This window comes from Cornus florida, unplaced genomic scaffold (genome assembly GCF_030987335.1).
Source record: "Cornus florida cultivar Cherokee Brave unplaced genomic scaffold, ASM3098733v1 CherokeeBrave_3.0.0_Hap2_Chr09, whole genome shotgun sequence".
NCBI lineage: Eukaryota > Viridiplantae > Streptophyta > Magnoliopsida > Cornales > Cornaceae > Cornus > Cornus florida.
Window position 1 is genome coordinate 317,449 of NW_026775579.1, and position 16,995 is coordinate 334,443.

General features: G+C 35.2%; 1 protein-coding gene across 1 annotated transcript; it reads left to right on the forward strand.

The window, feature by feature from the left end:
- The first annotated feature begins 3,908 nt into the window (after nt 1-3,908).
- Nucleotides 3,909-4,888, forward strand: LOC132273854 (uncharacterized). Its single transcript, XM_059774939.1, has 4 exons — nt 3,909-4,121; nt 4,317-4,492; nt 4,611-4,668; nt 4,805-4,888. The coding sequence occupies exons 1-4, from the start codon at nt 3,909-3,911 to the stop codon at nt 4,886-4,888; spliced, it is 531 nt and encodes a 176-aa protein (XP_059630922.1).
- Nucleotides 4,889-16,995: the final 12,107 nt, after the last annotated feature.

Here is a 16,995-nt window from a genome sequence, read left to right on the forward strand (position 1 = left end):
TTATGATGTATTCGAGATTAACCTTGCAGTCTCGTGCATCAATCAAAATTCAAAGATTGAAAGGATTTCTCAAAAAATTATAATAATAATAATTGATGTAGCATTCACCCTACTAGAAAGTTCTACAAGATCTTAGATTTTATTAGAATACATAGATTCCTACTCTGATTTCATAGCAACTTACCAAAATGATCTGTATCCATATCGGTTCACACTTCCGTGTAGCTCACTAGGTACAACTCATGTTTAACAGAGATGTCCATAAGGTCTTACCTAAAAACATGATTCTGTCAGATTGGATGATAATACTCCCACTACAACAATGTACCGATGCAGGAATATGTGTATTAGATGATGCTGGCGCATCAATAGGGAATTCATATATGATTCTTAATCTCTATAATAAGTGTGTTCATTTGTGGTACATCTGGTACTCATACCATATTCTCTAACATTATGCTACTAGGTATGTGATTCATAATATGATCCTCCTATAGGTAAACAGTGAGCGTAAACAATCAACTTTTATCATTGAGATCATAAAATAATCCATCTTAGCGCCTTTAGAGTAATTATCAAATCTATTATGCGTATGATCTGCTTCAAACTTACTTGTCCATATCAAGTACACATGTGCAAGACTACCCCATATGTGCATATGATTCAAACTAAGATTTAGTAAAAAACACAGCTCAAAAGGTATTCTTGAGACAGACTAAGATAGAATGCAGTTCATAATATGCATCGATATCAATAAGGCTAAACTCTAAAATGAAAGAGATAATGTAGCATAACTGATCAAAGATCTAACCATGTTTAAGCAGAATTCTGTTATTCATATTTGACACCTCAATTCATTAAGCCAATGAAATGTGGGATTCTCTTCAGGCAGCTCATGAGGGAAATAAGGTTATTAAGGAGAACAAGATACAACTATTCAAAGTTCAGTATGAGGTCTATAAAATGGAAGAAAGAGAAACTGTTACTGAGTACATGTTCAGGATCAATGACCTTGTTAACAATATGAGAGCTCTTGGTGAAGATATTAAGGATGTTGATGTTTGTAAGAAGATACTATGGTCACTCACTTCTAGATTCAATCCTAAAGTGGCAATTCTCGAAGACAAAGATCTTTCTCAGGTGAAGATTAATGAGCTTCAAGCCTCTCTCACTACCTATGAAATGAGAATTGGTGTTCCAGCTGTTCATAGAAGAGAAGCTGCTCTTAAAGCAAAAGAAGTTGTTGAAGAAATTGAAACAAAGTCTGAAGATGATCTTGAAGAAGATAAGGTAGCCTACCTTGCTAAGAAATTTAGAAAGTTCAGGTTTAAAAAGAAGAATTAGCTGCAAAATTTAACCTATTATGGTTGGGATAAACCTGGTCATGTTGTATCTAATTATCCTAACTCAAATGGGCAAAGTCAGAAGAAGAATGAGGGAGGAAACTACAAAGGAAGGTTTTATAGAAAAGCACTTATCTCAGACTGGGATGCAGCTCTTGAAGAAGATAAACCTGAGGAGACACAAGAAGATGAATGTCTCTTTATGGCTATTCTTGAAGCACCACAAATTCCAATTCAAGTTGAAGAAGATAGTGACACTGAGATTGAGTAAATTCTTGAAGAATATGATAGGCTTACAGTGAAGTGTAATCAACAGAAGTCTTAAATAAAAAGGCTAAATTCAGAATTGTTAAAGTCCAAACAAGTTCTTACTAAACACTTCAAACTTAAACTGTCAATGATGTGTTCAGTTTCTCTTATTTTTCAAAGCCTATTGAAATCAAATTAACACTCAATGGTCTACCAAGAAGTGTAAAGAAGAACTATCTCTCATTCTTGAAGAAAGATCCCTAAAGATGGCTGAGATCTGGAAGTAATCCACAAAGCAAATTGGGAAGACTGGAATTGGCTATGTGTGTGATTCAGCCACAAAGGTCAATCAAACTTACTTTGTATTTGTCAAAGCCACAATTGGTGAAGTGTATGCAAGGTATCCTGTTATAAAACCCTTGAGATCAAAATTTGATTTGCTTGATAATAATTTCAACTCCTCAAGACTAAACAAAAGTGATTTTGTTACAACATCTATAAAGAACTTTAAAGTAACCAAAATGTATATGAAGAAGTCTGATATAGCTCAAGTTCAGAAGGTCAAGAACAAAGATTCTATTGTGAAATCCAGGATGATGTGGATTCCCAAGAAGTTAAATTCAGTGAATTTACTTGTGTATACAGCCTTCAAGGCTTGTAACAAAGTGGACAAATGGTAAATTGATAGTGGCTGCTCAAGACAAATGACAGGTGATGGCTCTAAATTTATCACTCTGAAATAATTTGATGATGGAGATGTGATCTTTGGAGACAATCAGAAAGCTAAAATTGTTGGTATAGGTATTATGAGCAAGTCTGAAGAATTACCTGAGATTCAAGAAGTCTTACTTGTTGAAGGACTCAAACACAACCTTCTTAGTGTAAGTCAGTTATGTGATAGTGGGAGGACTGTGTGTTTTGACAAAGAAAAGTGCAATGTGGTTGATCTTAAATCAAAACAAGTTCTCTTCTCAGCATGTAGATCATCAGGAAATGTTTATACTATCACTGAAGAATTCTAAGCTACTCAATGCAACTTGACAACCTGTGATGAAGCTAATTTGTGGTATAAAAGACTAAGGCATCTTCATTTAAGAAATTTGTCCAAGATTTTGAAGCTAAAAGCTGTCAAAGGACTTCCTGAACTCAATTTTAAAGATGATCACCTCTGTAAAGCATGTTAACAAGGAAAACAAATCAAAATTTCATTTCCTTCAAAAGAAATCAACACCTCAAGAGCACTTGACCTGATACACATGGATCTTTGTGGTCCTACTAGAACTACTAGCATTGGTGGGAGTAAGTACTTCATGCTTTTTATTAATGACTTTAGTAGAATGGTGTGGGTTTACTTCTTAAAGGAGAAATCAGAAGTTATTACACACTTCATTAAGTTTGTTAATTTTGTTAAAAATGAAAGAAGTAGCATTGTGAAGAGACTTAGGTCTGACTTTGGCTCAGAATTCATCATAAAGGAGTTTGAGCACTACTGTAATGATAAGGGTATCAAGAAAGAGTTCTCAGCTGTTACTACTCTACAACAGAATGGGGTTGTAGAAAGGAAGATCATGACAGTTCAAGAAATGGGTAGAACAATGCTTTTAGAAAAAGGTCTAGCAAAGGGTTTTTGGGCTGAAGCTGTGAGTACTACTGTGAACATCATAAATAGGGTTCTTCTCAGACCTAATTCAACCAAAACACCTTATGAATTGTGGTATGAAAGACTTATAACTGTTCACTATTTCAAAATATTTGGCAACAAATGTTATATATTGAATCACATTGATAGTTTGGGTAAGTTTGATTCAAAGGCAGATGAAGGCATATTCTTGGGATATTCTACAAAAAGCAAAGCTTACAGGTGCTACAATCTAAGGTCTTCAAAGGTGGTTATTCATGTGAAGTTTGATGAGAATCCTAAGTCCACACCTCTTGAAGATTGTGACAATACTTTTGGTTCGAATGAAACCAGTTCCTCAGTTACTAAACCGGAAGATCCAAGAGAAACCACTTATCCAGTGCTGCAAAAGCAAGTTCAAGCTGAGAACATCATTGGTTCACCTCAAGCTGGAGTTCCAAACAAGAAACAAAAAGAAGCTAAATGAATTAGAAGCTATAGATGGTGAAGAATACAGTCACTTTGCTATGCTGTCATCCATTGAACCAAAGTCTTATTTTGAAGCTCAGAAAAATAAAGATTGGCTAGCTACTATGTAAGAGGAACTTGATCAAATCAATAATAATGATACCTGGACACTTGTTCCCAGACCTGAAGACAAGAATGTAATTGGCTTAAAGTGGGTTTTCAGAAATAAAATGGATGAAAAGGGATCAGTTATCAGAAACAAGGCAAGACTGGTGTGTAAAGGTTACTCTCAGCAGGTTGGTATTGATTATGATGAAACTTTTGCTCCAGTTGCAAGAATGGAATCCATTAAAATGCTTTTATCTTTTGCCTATCACAAACAGGTCAAAGTATACCAAATGGATGTCAAGTCTGCTTTTCTTAATGGAGATCTCAATGAAAAAGTCTACTTGGAATAATCTGAAGGCTTTGAAGATTTAGAGTTTCCCTCTCATGTTTACAAACTAAGTAAGGCTTTGTATGGTCTCAAACAAGCACCCAGAGCTCGGTATGAGAAGCTGCATCAGTTCTTAGTTGAACAAGGATTTCACAAAGGCAAGGTTGATAATACTCTTTATATAAAAACTTATTAAAAACAGTTTCTAATTTTGCAAATCTATGTTGATGATATCATGGTTTGTGGCCCAGACACCTCATTAGCTTCAGAATTTGCTAATCTCAAGAAGACAACTTTTGAAATGTCACTTTTGGGGACTCTCAGATACTTTTTAGGCTTGCAAATTACTCAAACATCCACTGGATTCTTCATCTCTCAGTGAGCTACTTAAAAAGTTCAAAATAGATGATTGTAAGGTTGTCTCAACACCACTATGTCCTAATACCAAACTCTCACTGGAGTGTTCCACTGAAGCTATTCCTTCAACACTTTATAGGTCAATCATTGGTAGTTTGCTGTATCTTACTGCTTCAAGGCCTGATATAATGTATTTAGTAGGTTTAGTGGCTAGATTTTAAAGTAATCCAAAGGTGTCTCATCTTCAAGCTGCCAAAAGAATTCTCAGATATGTTAAGAGAACCTTGTCAAATGGTTTATACTACACTTTCTCACCCTCAATGTCTATTACAGCCTTCTCAGATGCTGATTGGGGTGGATCTTTACCTGACAGAAAAAGTACATCTAGTTGCTGTTATGTTGTTGGTTCCAATGTAGTTTCTTGGCTAAGTAAAAGCAGGACACTATCTCTCTCTCAACCTCTGAAGCTAAGTATATAGCTGCCTTACAAGCTGGCTCTTAACTACTTTGGATAAAAAATACACTTTTAGACCTTGGACTTCAATTTCCAGGACCTCCAAAGCTTTTCTGTGACAACCAAAGTGCTATTACTATCAGCAAAAATCCCACACTGCACTGGAAAAGCAAACACAGGGATATCAGGTATCACTTCTCAGAGACAAAGTTTAAAAAGGCCTTATTGATATTACTTACTTGCCAACTGAAGATCAACTTGTAGATATCATGACCAAACCTCTTCTTCCTCAGAGATTTTCAACCCTTAGAGATCTTCTCAGGGTTGTTCCTCCTCCCTTCTGAACCTATATTGTTGGTCCTACTCACTTTTTGACCTTCAATGTCAAAAAGGGGGGAAAATGGACTGAAATAAAGATAGCTTAAAGCTATTCTTTTTGCATTTGGGTTGTTCTAATTTATTGAATCTTTATCTTTGAAAGTTCTCATTCTCAATATCTTATTTCAAGGTTAATTGGCTTTTGACATTATAGGCAAAAGAGGGAGATTGTTGGTCCTAAGTTATCATAAGAAATGTTTATCTTTTAATGTCAAAAAGTGTGGTTTCAGTGGCTTCAAGTATGATTTCTTTCTACATTGTGTATTGAAATAACGTTCAGGGGTTATATTGACATTTACTACCTTGTATCATATTGTTCTCAGTGATTTGTAATAGTGCAGTGCTATGTTTCAGTCTGTTTTGATCAAAATCACTGTGACAGTGAAGGTTCAGTACTCCAGTGTTAGTTATGTAATGACCCGGTCATTTTTCTTCCTTTTCTTTTTTCTCAGATTTTAACGGATATTTTTTTTTCCGTTGTCTTTTACTTTTTGGGTTCGGTTTTTCATCACTTGATGTCGTCTCGAATGCTCTGGAATGATTTCTGAGATTCTTTTCCTTGGATTGACAACTTCCTTTGGGGATTGTGTCATTTCCATATTTTATTTTTCCGAACACTATTCACATTTTGTCTTTTTCTCGTTTATCCTTTTTCCTTACACAACCTCATTTTTTGTGCTCGGATTTGATTCCAGTTTTGCATGCATTCATGATATTTGATTTCCATGATAGTGGTATTTTTACTTTTCTAGAAAAGCATGTTGATTGCTTACTTCTTTCATAAAGGGGCATTAATGCATACTTTAGTGTAATTATTCTTAACTTGTGGGGTTTTAGTGTAATTAAATAAAGTAATTATTTTTTATCTTGGGGACCATTTTGCAATTAAGTTTAGAAGATATTTTCAAAAAGGACCTTTTTGCAATTTTTGAAAAGTGTGACAAATGTCACACTCTCATTGGTCCACTTGTTGACATTTGTGTGAAAACACTTTAATGCATTGGATGATGACATTTGGAGGGTGAGAATTCACCCACTTGTTGGCCTGGGATTGGTGCACTTGTTGGATTGGATGGTTGATAAGTGTAGGTATGGGATTAAGTCTTGGAATGAGCCATGGATTGGTGATAAGTGTAGGTTCACAATTTAGTCTTGCAAATATCTTTGGTCCACTTTGGGATCATGGTTTTAAAGGAGGGTTTTTGTGCAATTGACCATAGATGTGTGTGTTGACTATGGTGTAAGAGCACATAGTGAGTGGAGGATTTCTATTTCCTCCACTCACACTTAACCACATTATTTCATTCTCTTCCTTACAAGAAAATCCTAGCCTCCATGGATGGAGCTTGAAGCCTTAGGCATTGACCTTGATCTTTGAGGCCCTTCGACTTACTTTAGACCATAAAGCTTGGAATACTTTTTGTGCCCCTCATCCTCCTCTTCAAAACCCTTAAAGGATCTAGCCTAACTCCTAGTTTTGCTTTGGTATCTAGAGATTCAATTCTCTAGTGAGGTATTGATCTATTATTTTGAAGTATTTTTATGTCATTATTGAGTGTTTTACATGCATAGAAGTGAAGAACTTGTATTTTGCCCTTAAACTGTTTTAACTTAAAATTAATCTTGTTAAATTAAATATAGAATATGAAAATATACTCAATTAGATTTCATTTAGTTTTGGTTTCATGTAATTTGGATTTAAAATGAATTAGTTATGAATTTTTGAAGTTGAAAGCTAGTTGCTGGAAATTTGAAGCTTTTCCTTTTCAGTCCGGAAATGAATTTTTATATGGAGCTGTGATGCTTAAATTGCCTTGAAATTTTTACTGGAACTTTCCCCATAGGTTTTATACTACTCAGAATTTTTTCACGATTTTAGAGCATTTCTAAGTTTTTTTGAAAATCCAAAACTATCTGCTGTCCATGTTTTTATTGTAGCTGGAAAACATATTTTTAGATGATTTATTTCACTAACCTTTTGACATTGGATCATGGCTTAAAATTTTATTTTTACACTCTCATATGTTTACTTCCAAAATAAATTAGGTTTGCCCAATTTGGATGTCAAAATGAATTTTTCATGAATTTTCAAAGTTGGAAGCTACAGGCTGAAAATATGTTTTCTGGGCAGAATTTGTTTCAAATTTGTGGGGCAAAACTGTTTCAATTGGGAAAATATTTTGTTAAACTAAATTGATATTATCAAATTAAAGTGTTTAAGCTTTCATTGGGCTTTGGATTCATTCAATTTGGGTTAGAATTGAATTTTTTATGAATTTTACAAGTTGAAGGTAGCAAGCTGAAAAATCTGTTTTGCGGACCGAAAATTTTGGGCGATTTCATTTCAGTGGTAATTGGGATTTTCATTCCAATTGAGGTAGGGAATGTTTTAGGATTATTTGTGTGTTGTATTGTGTGTTTGTCATGATTATACAACATATATGTATGCCTTGTATCAAATTTAGAAAGTTAGTAATTTTTATTTCTTTGTATAAGATTTAAAATTTATGATGATATATAACTTTGATTTGAATTGTAACATGCTAAGAAATTATGCTTAGATATATTGGTTAACATAAATTAAATTTGGATCATTTGGTTAAGAATTACAACTTTTATTTAATATTTATCTTTAGTAAAAGTTTAATTCACATGGTTGTATCAAGCATTAAATCAAGTTGTAATGTGATATTTAAATAGGCCTTGGGATGTTCTCTAACATAGATTAAATTGAGGGCATTTGGAATTGTTTAAAAATCTAGAGGAAATTAATTAATTAGCTTGACTAATTTTGTTTTAAGTGTTTTAATCACTTAACTTGTCATTTGATATTATATATATGATGACCTTGACATGTCTTTCAATATATATTAAATTGAGGTTATTTGGATTAACTTGAAATTTAGAGAATTTAACTATTTATGTTTAATTAAATTCTACTTTATTACTCCATGGATTTAATTGCATTTTGGAAGTTGTTTCTATATTTAAATCATGGATTTGGATTTGATGTATGTTCACTTGATTACTTTTAAGTATTGGATAACATAGTTGTTACTTTTATATTCATGAGAATATGTTTTTCCTTATTTAATATATTGTTGCTATGTGTAAGGAATTGCACACTTTATATTTGACATTTTACATGCTATTGTAGTTGTGAATTTTGAGCATGTATTGTATAAGTTTCCAAATTTTGGATTGTGCTTGGTAAATAGTTGATATCTTGTATATATATGTTGATATATATATGTTGTTACACAATTTGTTGATTTTGGAAACTTGGGGATGTCGTTGTTTGGTTACGGCTAGGACTTGGTTTTAGTACGGAGGATTGTCCTTCTATATAGTCTAGTGCGCACGTAAGGAGGTTACCTATGGGCTAGTAACTCTAAAGTAACTATGTTGTCGGTCTGATCTGGCGTGACGTCCGAGTATCCACTTTGTTTGATTTCGTATTTCATTTCAAGTTGATAACTAGATGATATCGTAACTTGTTGTTCCTTATTTGATTTCCTATTTTGAACTTAAGATGTAGCTTTGTGAAAACATGCTTCATGCGTTATATTAGAAGTTCCATTGTTGGTTAAATTGCATCGATATCATAATTTGTGTTTTGATATTCAAATGTAGTTTAGGAATGACCTTATAGATTCATTTTGAACATAGACGTTAGGTGGCATGACCCACACTTGTTGTTTTCATATTTTGGATTTCAAGTTGAAGACTTTGAAAATCTATATCTTGTTGCCTTGTATAACATGTTTCCATGTTGTTTGAATTGCATGAACAATGTGATTATGATAGAAATGATCTAGGTAGATTAGGATGCTCCCTGGGTCTCATCTTGACATAGACGTTAGGTGGCATGAGCCCCTTTAACATGTTTCCCCATAAGGTGATAAAGTTGTAAAATGCTAAGTCGATGCATGTTCATCTCCTACGAGTAGCTTTATGTTACTCACCCCTACGATACTGGGGCATATTTTAGGTACAGGACTCAGGATTTGAAGATTCCATTGCTTCTTGGATGGCTTACAGTTTCTAAGTTTCTATTTTATGCAAGTGTTAGCATAAGATGCCTCTTTGTAGCCCTATTTGTTTAAACTTGTATTCGTTGATTCGTATATGTAAAGTGTATGTAAGTGCACTCTTTTCAATGTATTTAACATGTATAAGATGAGGCTGGAGGCCAATGACATGTATCGCGTTTTCTATGCACTTTTGTTTTCAAAGTTTATTATGAAAATATTGGAAAATGTTAAGTCATTGCTTCATAACTTTCGCATCGGGTGTTGGAATTTCATATCTTTTCTACCCGGACTCAGAATCAGACGATTCTTGGGTCTAATTTTGTTCATTTTTCATTGTCCTTCCAATGGTGTGCACGATGGCACCATTTTCAGTGAGAAATGACCATTTTGCCCTTAGTTCATCTCTTTTCGGGTTAGGCATTCTTGCTTCATTTGCTTTGCTCATTTGAGTTCCGTGGCTTCATGGAGAGTTATTTTGGGGCCTTAGGGATGATGTACATCTCTTGAGGTCATTTGGCTTCTTTTGCTTCCGCATTTCGGGTCCGTTATCGGGTCAACTTCCAGTTCATCACTAACGCACCGGGTTGAGAAATCCGGGTCGTTACAGATTACAAGTGCTTATGAGGGTAATATGGTCTTTTCTTAGTTGTATTCATTGTTAAACGTTTGTCTTGATAGCTGCATTGCACTGAACAGCCTTTAGTGAACCTGCATTATGAATTATATAGTCTCAGGACTATTTGTTGGCTGAGAAGAATAACAACTATTACAAGGGTATTGTGGTCTTTTCCAGCTGTGCTCAGGAGTGTTCCACGTCTCAGTGGTCCTAGTGAGTTGATATATGTAAAAATATTGTATTGCTTAGAGGCTAAGTTTGGATAGAATTGGAATTCAGTACTCATACCTGTAACCTGCTGCAACTGGTGAGAATAGTGACAAATTAGCTGAGGTGGCAGGCCTACATTGGTGCATTGCTCTGAAAAATATCTGAAGTATGCTTTTTCAATCATGGGCTAGAGGTGACAGGTGTATATCCTTGGTCTATAAGGCCTTGTGTAATTCAGTGTTACTACAAATATGTTGTTATAGTGACCTTTAGGGTTGAAGCCTGATGAACAAGTTTTTCTCGAGAGTTGCAGTTGGTAGTCTCTCGAGAGCTTTGGATGAACAAGTTTTTCTGAGTATTTTGATGATGATCCTTACAAGAAAAACCCATTGAATCAACTCAGGAGTATGTAAAAGGTGCTGAGTTGATGCTGTTGTCAGATTTACTGCTGCAAGGGCTGGATTGAGTAGTGACTTTGTGTTTCAAGCTGTTGTGGTCTATTGTGAAGGTTGACATAGGTATAATTCATCTTTTTACACTTGCTCAGACTGTGTTTGTGTTGAGAATATGCTGAAAATGAATTTGACAGTGTGATCACTAGTTAAGCTTGTTTTTCTGAATTAATCTTGGATTCAAGTGCTATTTGATTATACTTAACTATTTCATGATGATTTATGCTGGTAGCAAGTATATTTTGATGAATCAAGATTGTTAAAGTTGAGCTTGTGACAGAAATATGGAATGCTTTGATTTTGAGTATTCAAACCCTAAGGCTGAAGCTGTTTTGTGCTGAACCAAGGACTATAACTGAACTTTGTGATACACTCATGCTATGTTTCATTATGCAAAGCTATGAACATGAGTACAACAGTGGAAGAAGACTGTGTAAGGTGCTGGTGAATTGATCTCGAGAGGAATTTCTAATTTTACCCCTCAAACCCTAAGTGTTGTAGATTATGGTTTTGAGGCAGTATATTGGATTTCAAAGTTGTCCAGCTTATTCTTATTGTTGTGAAGACCCTCTTAAATTAATATACATCTGTAATGGTGTGTGTGGTGAGCTATGAGAGCTTATTTGGTCCAAGCATGGTTGCTTAGGATAAGGGGAGTGCTTGTATGCACTGTAATGTACTAGTGTGTGTATTGGTTGTGAAAACTAGTATCTATTCTTGTGCTTGCGTGTGTGTAGAGAGTGAGACAGCTGAGTGTGTAACAAGATACATACAGCTAGTAGTGGATTGCTTATTAGCTGAGGCCAAGAACCAAGGTTTTCCCTAGTTAAGAGGGTTTTCTTATAAACCTTGTGTTATCTGTTCTTTGAATGCTTGTTTAATTGTGTAGAGAAAGTTTTATAAAGCAAAGTTTAACCAATTCACCCCCCTTTTGGTTCAACATTTTTAGCTAAAGTTGGGAACAAAACTTAGAACCCTAACAAAATGGTCCAATTTCATTTAAATACAAGCCTATTTGAATAGGCCTTTGACTGGTCTAATCCCGCAGTTACAAAAGTTGGTGGAGTTCTGTGACGACCCTGGTTTTTAAGCCAGCGTGTCCTGTGATGAACCGTAAGGATGATCCGATAACGGATCCGAATGCAGAAGCGAAAACAGAAAACAAGACTCTAAGAAGTCAAAGTGACCTTCCATGAGGTCGAGGAACTCAACAAGAACTGATGCGGAAGCAAAAGATCGAAAATATGACAAATAAGCCCCCAGGGGTAAAATAGTCATTTCTGAAAACTATAGATTCGAGTGCCACCGAGCACACCGCTGGAAAGACAACGAAAAACTAATCAAGATGAACTCAAGAATCGCATGATTCGGAGTCCGAACGAAGGAGAAACGGCATGACGAAGAAAAACGAGCACTTAGAGCAAAAAGGGTAAACTGGTAATTATTCAGGAAGAACCGGGTGCAACTGAGTACACCGTTGGAAAGACAGCGAAAAATTAATCAAGTTCAAAAAAAAATTCACTTGAATCGGAGTCCGGACGAAGGAGAAAAGCCCAAAAGAAGAATTGACGTCGTGGCGGCCCGACGAGGGGCCATGGCGCACACGGCGTCTATGCGCGAGCCCACCAGCGTGCACGCCGGCGCCCAAAGACATGGCTGGTGGCAGCCCTTGGCTGCTGCTACCTTTTTTTTTTATCTGCCCAGAACTGAGGCTTGAAACGGAGGTCAAGACGAGTTTTTCTGGAAAAACACGAAGAAGAAACCCCCCTAAAATCAAGTTTTCTACCCGACAACGCAGAGGGAATAAAAAAAAACCTCACTGTGAAATCCCCAAAATGCCCCTAGATCAGAACTGAACAAGAGGGTCATAAAGCTGCTAAATGAAAACTGGAAGCTGAAACTTCACGAGGGATTTCCGGTACCAAGACGACATTTTCTGGAAAAACACGAAGAAGAAACCCCCCCGCCCCCTAAAATCATGTTTTCTATTCAAACATGTCAAAAGAAGAAAATAAAACTGATGTGAAAGGTCCATAATGTCCCTAGACCAGAATATGCAAAAAAAAATGCGAAATGAATTCACAAGAGGCTCAAAACACAAACGATAAGGTTTTGCCCGGAAACAACCATGCACGTAAATGTAACTTACCTATTTAGATGCGCTACAATGGTCCATGGCTTAAAAATATAGCCAATACAAAATCCGACCCCCCAACGGGCAAAAAGGCAAAAATGGACTTGAAATGGAAAACATGGAATCCAAAAATGTAAAACGGGATCAAATGACCGTTTGGACCTTGGCCACAGTTCATACAAGATTAATAAGACCCTATGAAAGAATGAAAATGGAATTCCCACACCCGATGCAACCATGGTGAAGCAATGACTTGCGATTTTTCAAGGTTTTCATAATATTTCATGAAGTTAAAAAGTTGTATAGAATACAATACACATGTCATTGGCCTCCGGCCTCATCTCATACATATCAAATACATTGAAAGAAGTGTACTTAAGTACACATTACATACATGGAATCAAATATACATATTTTGACATATAAGTCTACAAAATGACATTTCATGCTAACATTCGCATGAAATGGAAACTTGAAAGCTACACGACATCCAAGGAATGCTAGGCGTCACGAACCAAGTCTTCGTACCTGAAATATGCCCCAGTATCGTAGGGGTGAGTAACATAAAGCTACTCGTAGGAGATGAGCACGCATCGACCTGACATTTTACAAATTTATCACTTTAAGGTGAAACATGTTAAAGGGGTTCATGCCACCTAACGTCTATATCGAAATGAGACTCAGGGAGCATCCTAAGCTACCTTAGAGTGTTTCTAGCATAAATCACATCATCTATGCCATTTAAACAATATGGAAGCATGTTATACAAAGCAACAAGATATAGGTTCTTAAAGGTATTAACTTGCAATCTCGAATACAGAAACAACTAAAGTGATCATGTCACCTAACGTCTATGTTCTAAATAAGTCTAAGGAATCATCCTAGGCCATGCTGAACAATCAAACTACAATTTACAACTTCAATGCAATCTAACCACAGAAAAGCATATTATACAAGGCAACAAAATACAATTTCTTAAAGCTATCAGCTTAAAATCTAAAGCACGAAAACAACAGAAGTGGGTCATGCCACCTAACGTCTAAGTTATGAATGAATCAATAGGATCAATCCTAAGCTTTGTTAGAACGTCAAAACACAATTTTCAATATCGATGCAATTTAACCAACATTGGAACTTCCAATACAACGCATAAAGCACAATTTCGCAAAGTTAACATCATGTAACTAAAAATGGAATGACAAATAAGAAACAACAAGTTACAACATCATCTAGTTATCAACTTGAAAATAAAATGTGAAATCAAACAAAATGGATACTCGGACGTCACGCCAGATCAGACTGACAACATAGTTACTTTAGGGTTACTAGCCCATGGGTAACCTCCCTATGTGCGCACTAGACCATATAGAGGGACTATCCCTCGTACTAGAACCACGTCCTAGCCATAGTCAAATAACGTCATCCCCAAATTTCCAAAATCAATAAGTTGTGCAACAACGCATATATCAACAAGAATATACAAGATAATCAACTATATACCAAGCACAACCAAATTTGGAAACCTATACAATATATGCTCTAAGTCCACAACTAATATGATGTGATGAATGTCGAATCTTCAGTGTGCGATTCGTTACACGCTATGCATGAATGATGTTAAATACAAAATGTGCAAATCATTACACAAGGCACCAATATATTCAATAAGGAAAACATATTCTCATGAGTATAAACATAGCAACTATGTTATCCAATGGTCAAAACATAACCAAATGAATATACAACAAGTCTAAATCCATGATTTAAATATAGAAACCACTTCTAAAACACAACTAGATCATGAAGCAAATTGAAAGAATTTAAATAGATAAACACAATTAAATTCTCTAGATTCTGATTCAATTCCAAATAACCTCAATTTAATACATGTTAAAGGACATGATATGGTCATCACCTATATCCATTCTAAAACTCAATTAGGTTGTTGGAACAACAAAGTAGAACTTTAATTAAATCATGCTAATTTAATTACCAAGGTTCTAAAACAACTTCTAATAGTCCCAAATTAATATATACTAGTAAACAAGTCATGACCAATACAAATATCAAGTTAAAACCTTAATTTAGCTAATGGGACCACAAAATAGATTTTAATTAATTATTTTAATTAAAATCTCTTGATTTTCAAACTTAACCAAATGCTCTCAAATTAACCTATGTTGGAAAGCATGCCAAGAACTAATGTAATATCACATTACAAGTTTATTTCATTCAATTTAAGATCATGTGAATTAAACTTTCACTAAAGTTAAATATAAATTAAAAGTTTCAATTCTCATGCAATTAATCTCAATTTAATATATGTGAACAACTATACCTAAGCTTAATTTTCTAGCATGCCACAATACAATTCCAAGTTGTATATCACCATGAGGATTAAATCTTAAACATGGAATTTAATTAAATAAAAGGTTTCAAAACCTCACCGAATATTCTAAATCAAATATATGTGAAGCTATATGGCATGTAGATCAAGAATATCAAGTCAAAATTCGAATGGAGTGAATAGTGCACTCGGGGCAAATTAATTAATCAAATTAATTAATAATTACTAATTTTCAAAACACCTTCAATTACTTTCAATTTCAACTATGTTGAAGAGCATGCTAAGGCCTAATATAATATGCTAAAATATATTAATTTCAAGCTAGTTAAGGCCATGTGAATTAATCTTTCACCTAAGATAAATATTAAATAAAATCTTTAATACTTATTTAAATGTTCCAATTTTAATACACGACAATTAGCATATCAAGGAGTAATATAAAATCATGCTACACGTTTAAACCAAGTCATGAGCAACCAGGAAAATTAGATCCTGTACAAGAAAAATAAATAATAAAATCTCTAGATTTTATATTTAATCATGCAAACAAGTAGTATAAGTATCACAAGCATGCTATATAACAAGAATTTAAACCTAAAACATCCCCTACCTCAATTTGAGATGAAAATCCCAAAGCCCCACCAAAATAAAAGTGCTCCAAATTCGACGATACCGAGAGGTTTTGTCGAGGACAACACCGTGAACAAGAATCCGCAAGAAGCCCCATGAAAATCATAACTTGACCTCAAAACCAAACTCAAGAAATGGTCAAAACTAAATTCTAATAAGGGGGAAAGGTAGAGCACGGCGAGGGGAACAACAAACGTTAAGGCTGAAGACTTTCCATCAAGGAAAAGTGAACTAAAAGAGGATAGAGAAGATGGCAGCACCCCTTGGGCTGCCATGGGAGCTCCAGGTCGTGCATGAAGAGGGGAGAAGATTAAAAATGAAATATCTCAGCCCCCCTTTTATAGAAATCTCAAAAAGTGCTCCGAACGGGCCCTACCGGGTCCGAAAAAGTAAAATTTGAGCAGACGCGCTCAAATGGCAAAACTTTGTGAACAAAAAAGATTCAAAATGATAAAATATGAACAACGAAAGAAACAGCATCAAAAACTGAGTCCCGAGCAGAAAGTTATTCCCAAAACAAGTTTGGCGAAAACCGGGGCCAGAAACCCTGAAACTGGAAAACATAGACCAGGAGGAAATTCTAAGAGTACACAACTCGACGAAATGTAAAAATAAATCCCGTATGAGGATCCAGGCTCAAAACAAGACATTTTGCAATAACTTTCGTTAATTGCACAATGGCCCCTATTAAAAGGGTTAGCTGCGAAACTGTCCCAGAATGAAAATATCTTCCAAAAGATATTTTCTTAGATGCCCCTGAAATAAAATATCTTCAAAAGATATTTATTAAAAACACCCCAAGAAATGAAATTAATTCCAAAAATTTATGCATCCATGTCCCTATGGGCACCGGGAGTAACCAGAGTACTTTCTTGCAAAAGTAAAGATACATATTTCGTGGAAACCACTCAAGATGAAGGCATGTAAAGTCAAAAACCAACTCCGAGCATGAGAAGTGAGGTTGTGCCAAAAACTGACAAACGGAGATAAGACAGAATAGGGAAAATGACGAAATAGCGCATAGTGTCGAAAAACAAAAAATGTGAAAATGACTCGGTCCTCAAAGGAAGTTGTCAATCCACGGAAAAGAGTCTCAGGAACCAATTTCGAGCACTCGAGATGACACTAAGCGACACGAAACAGAGCTCAGAAAAGAAAATTAAACGAAAAAAATTCATTCGTAAAATTTCATGAAAAATGAAAGGAAGACAAATGACTGGGTCGTTACAAGTTCGGGCGCGCTCGAGAATTAAATAGCTCACTGCCAGC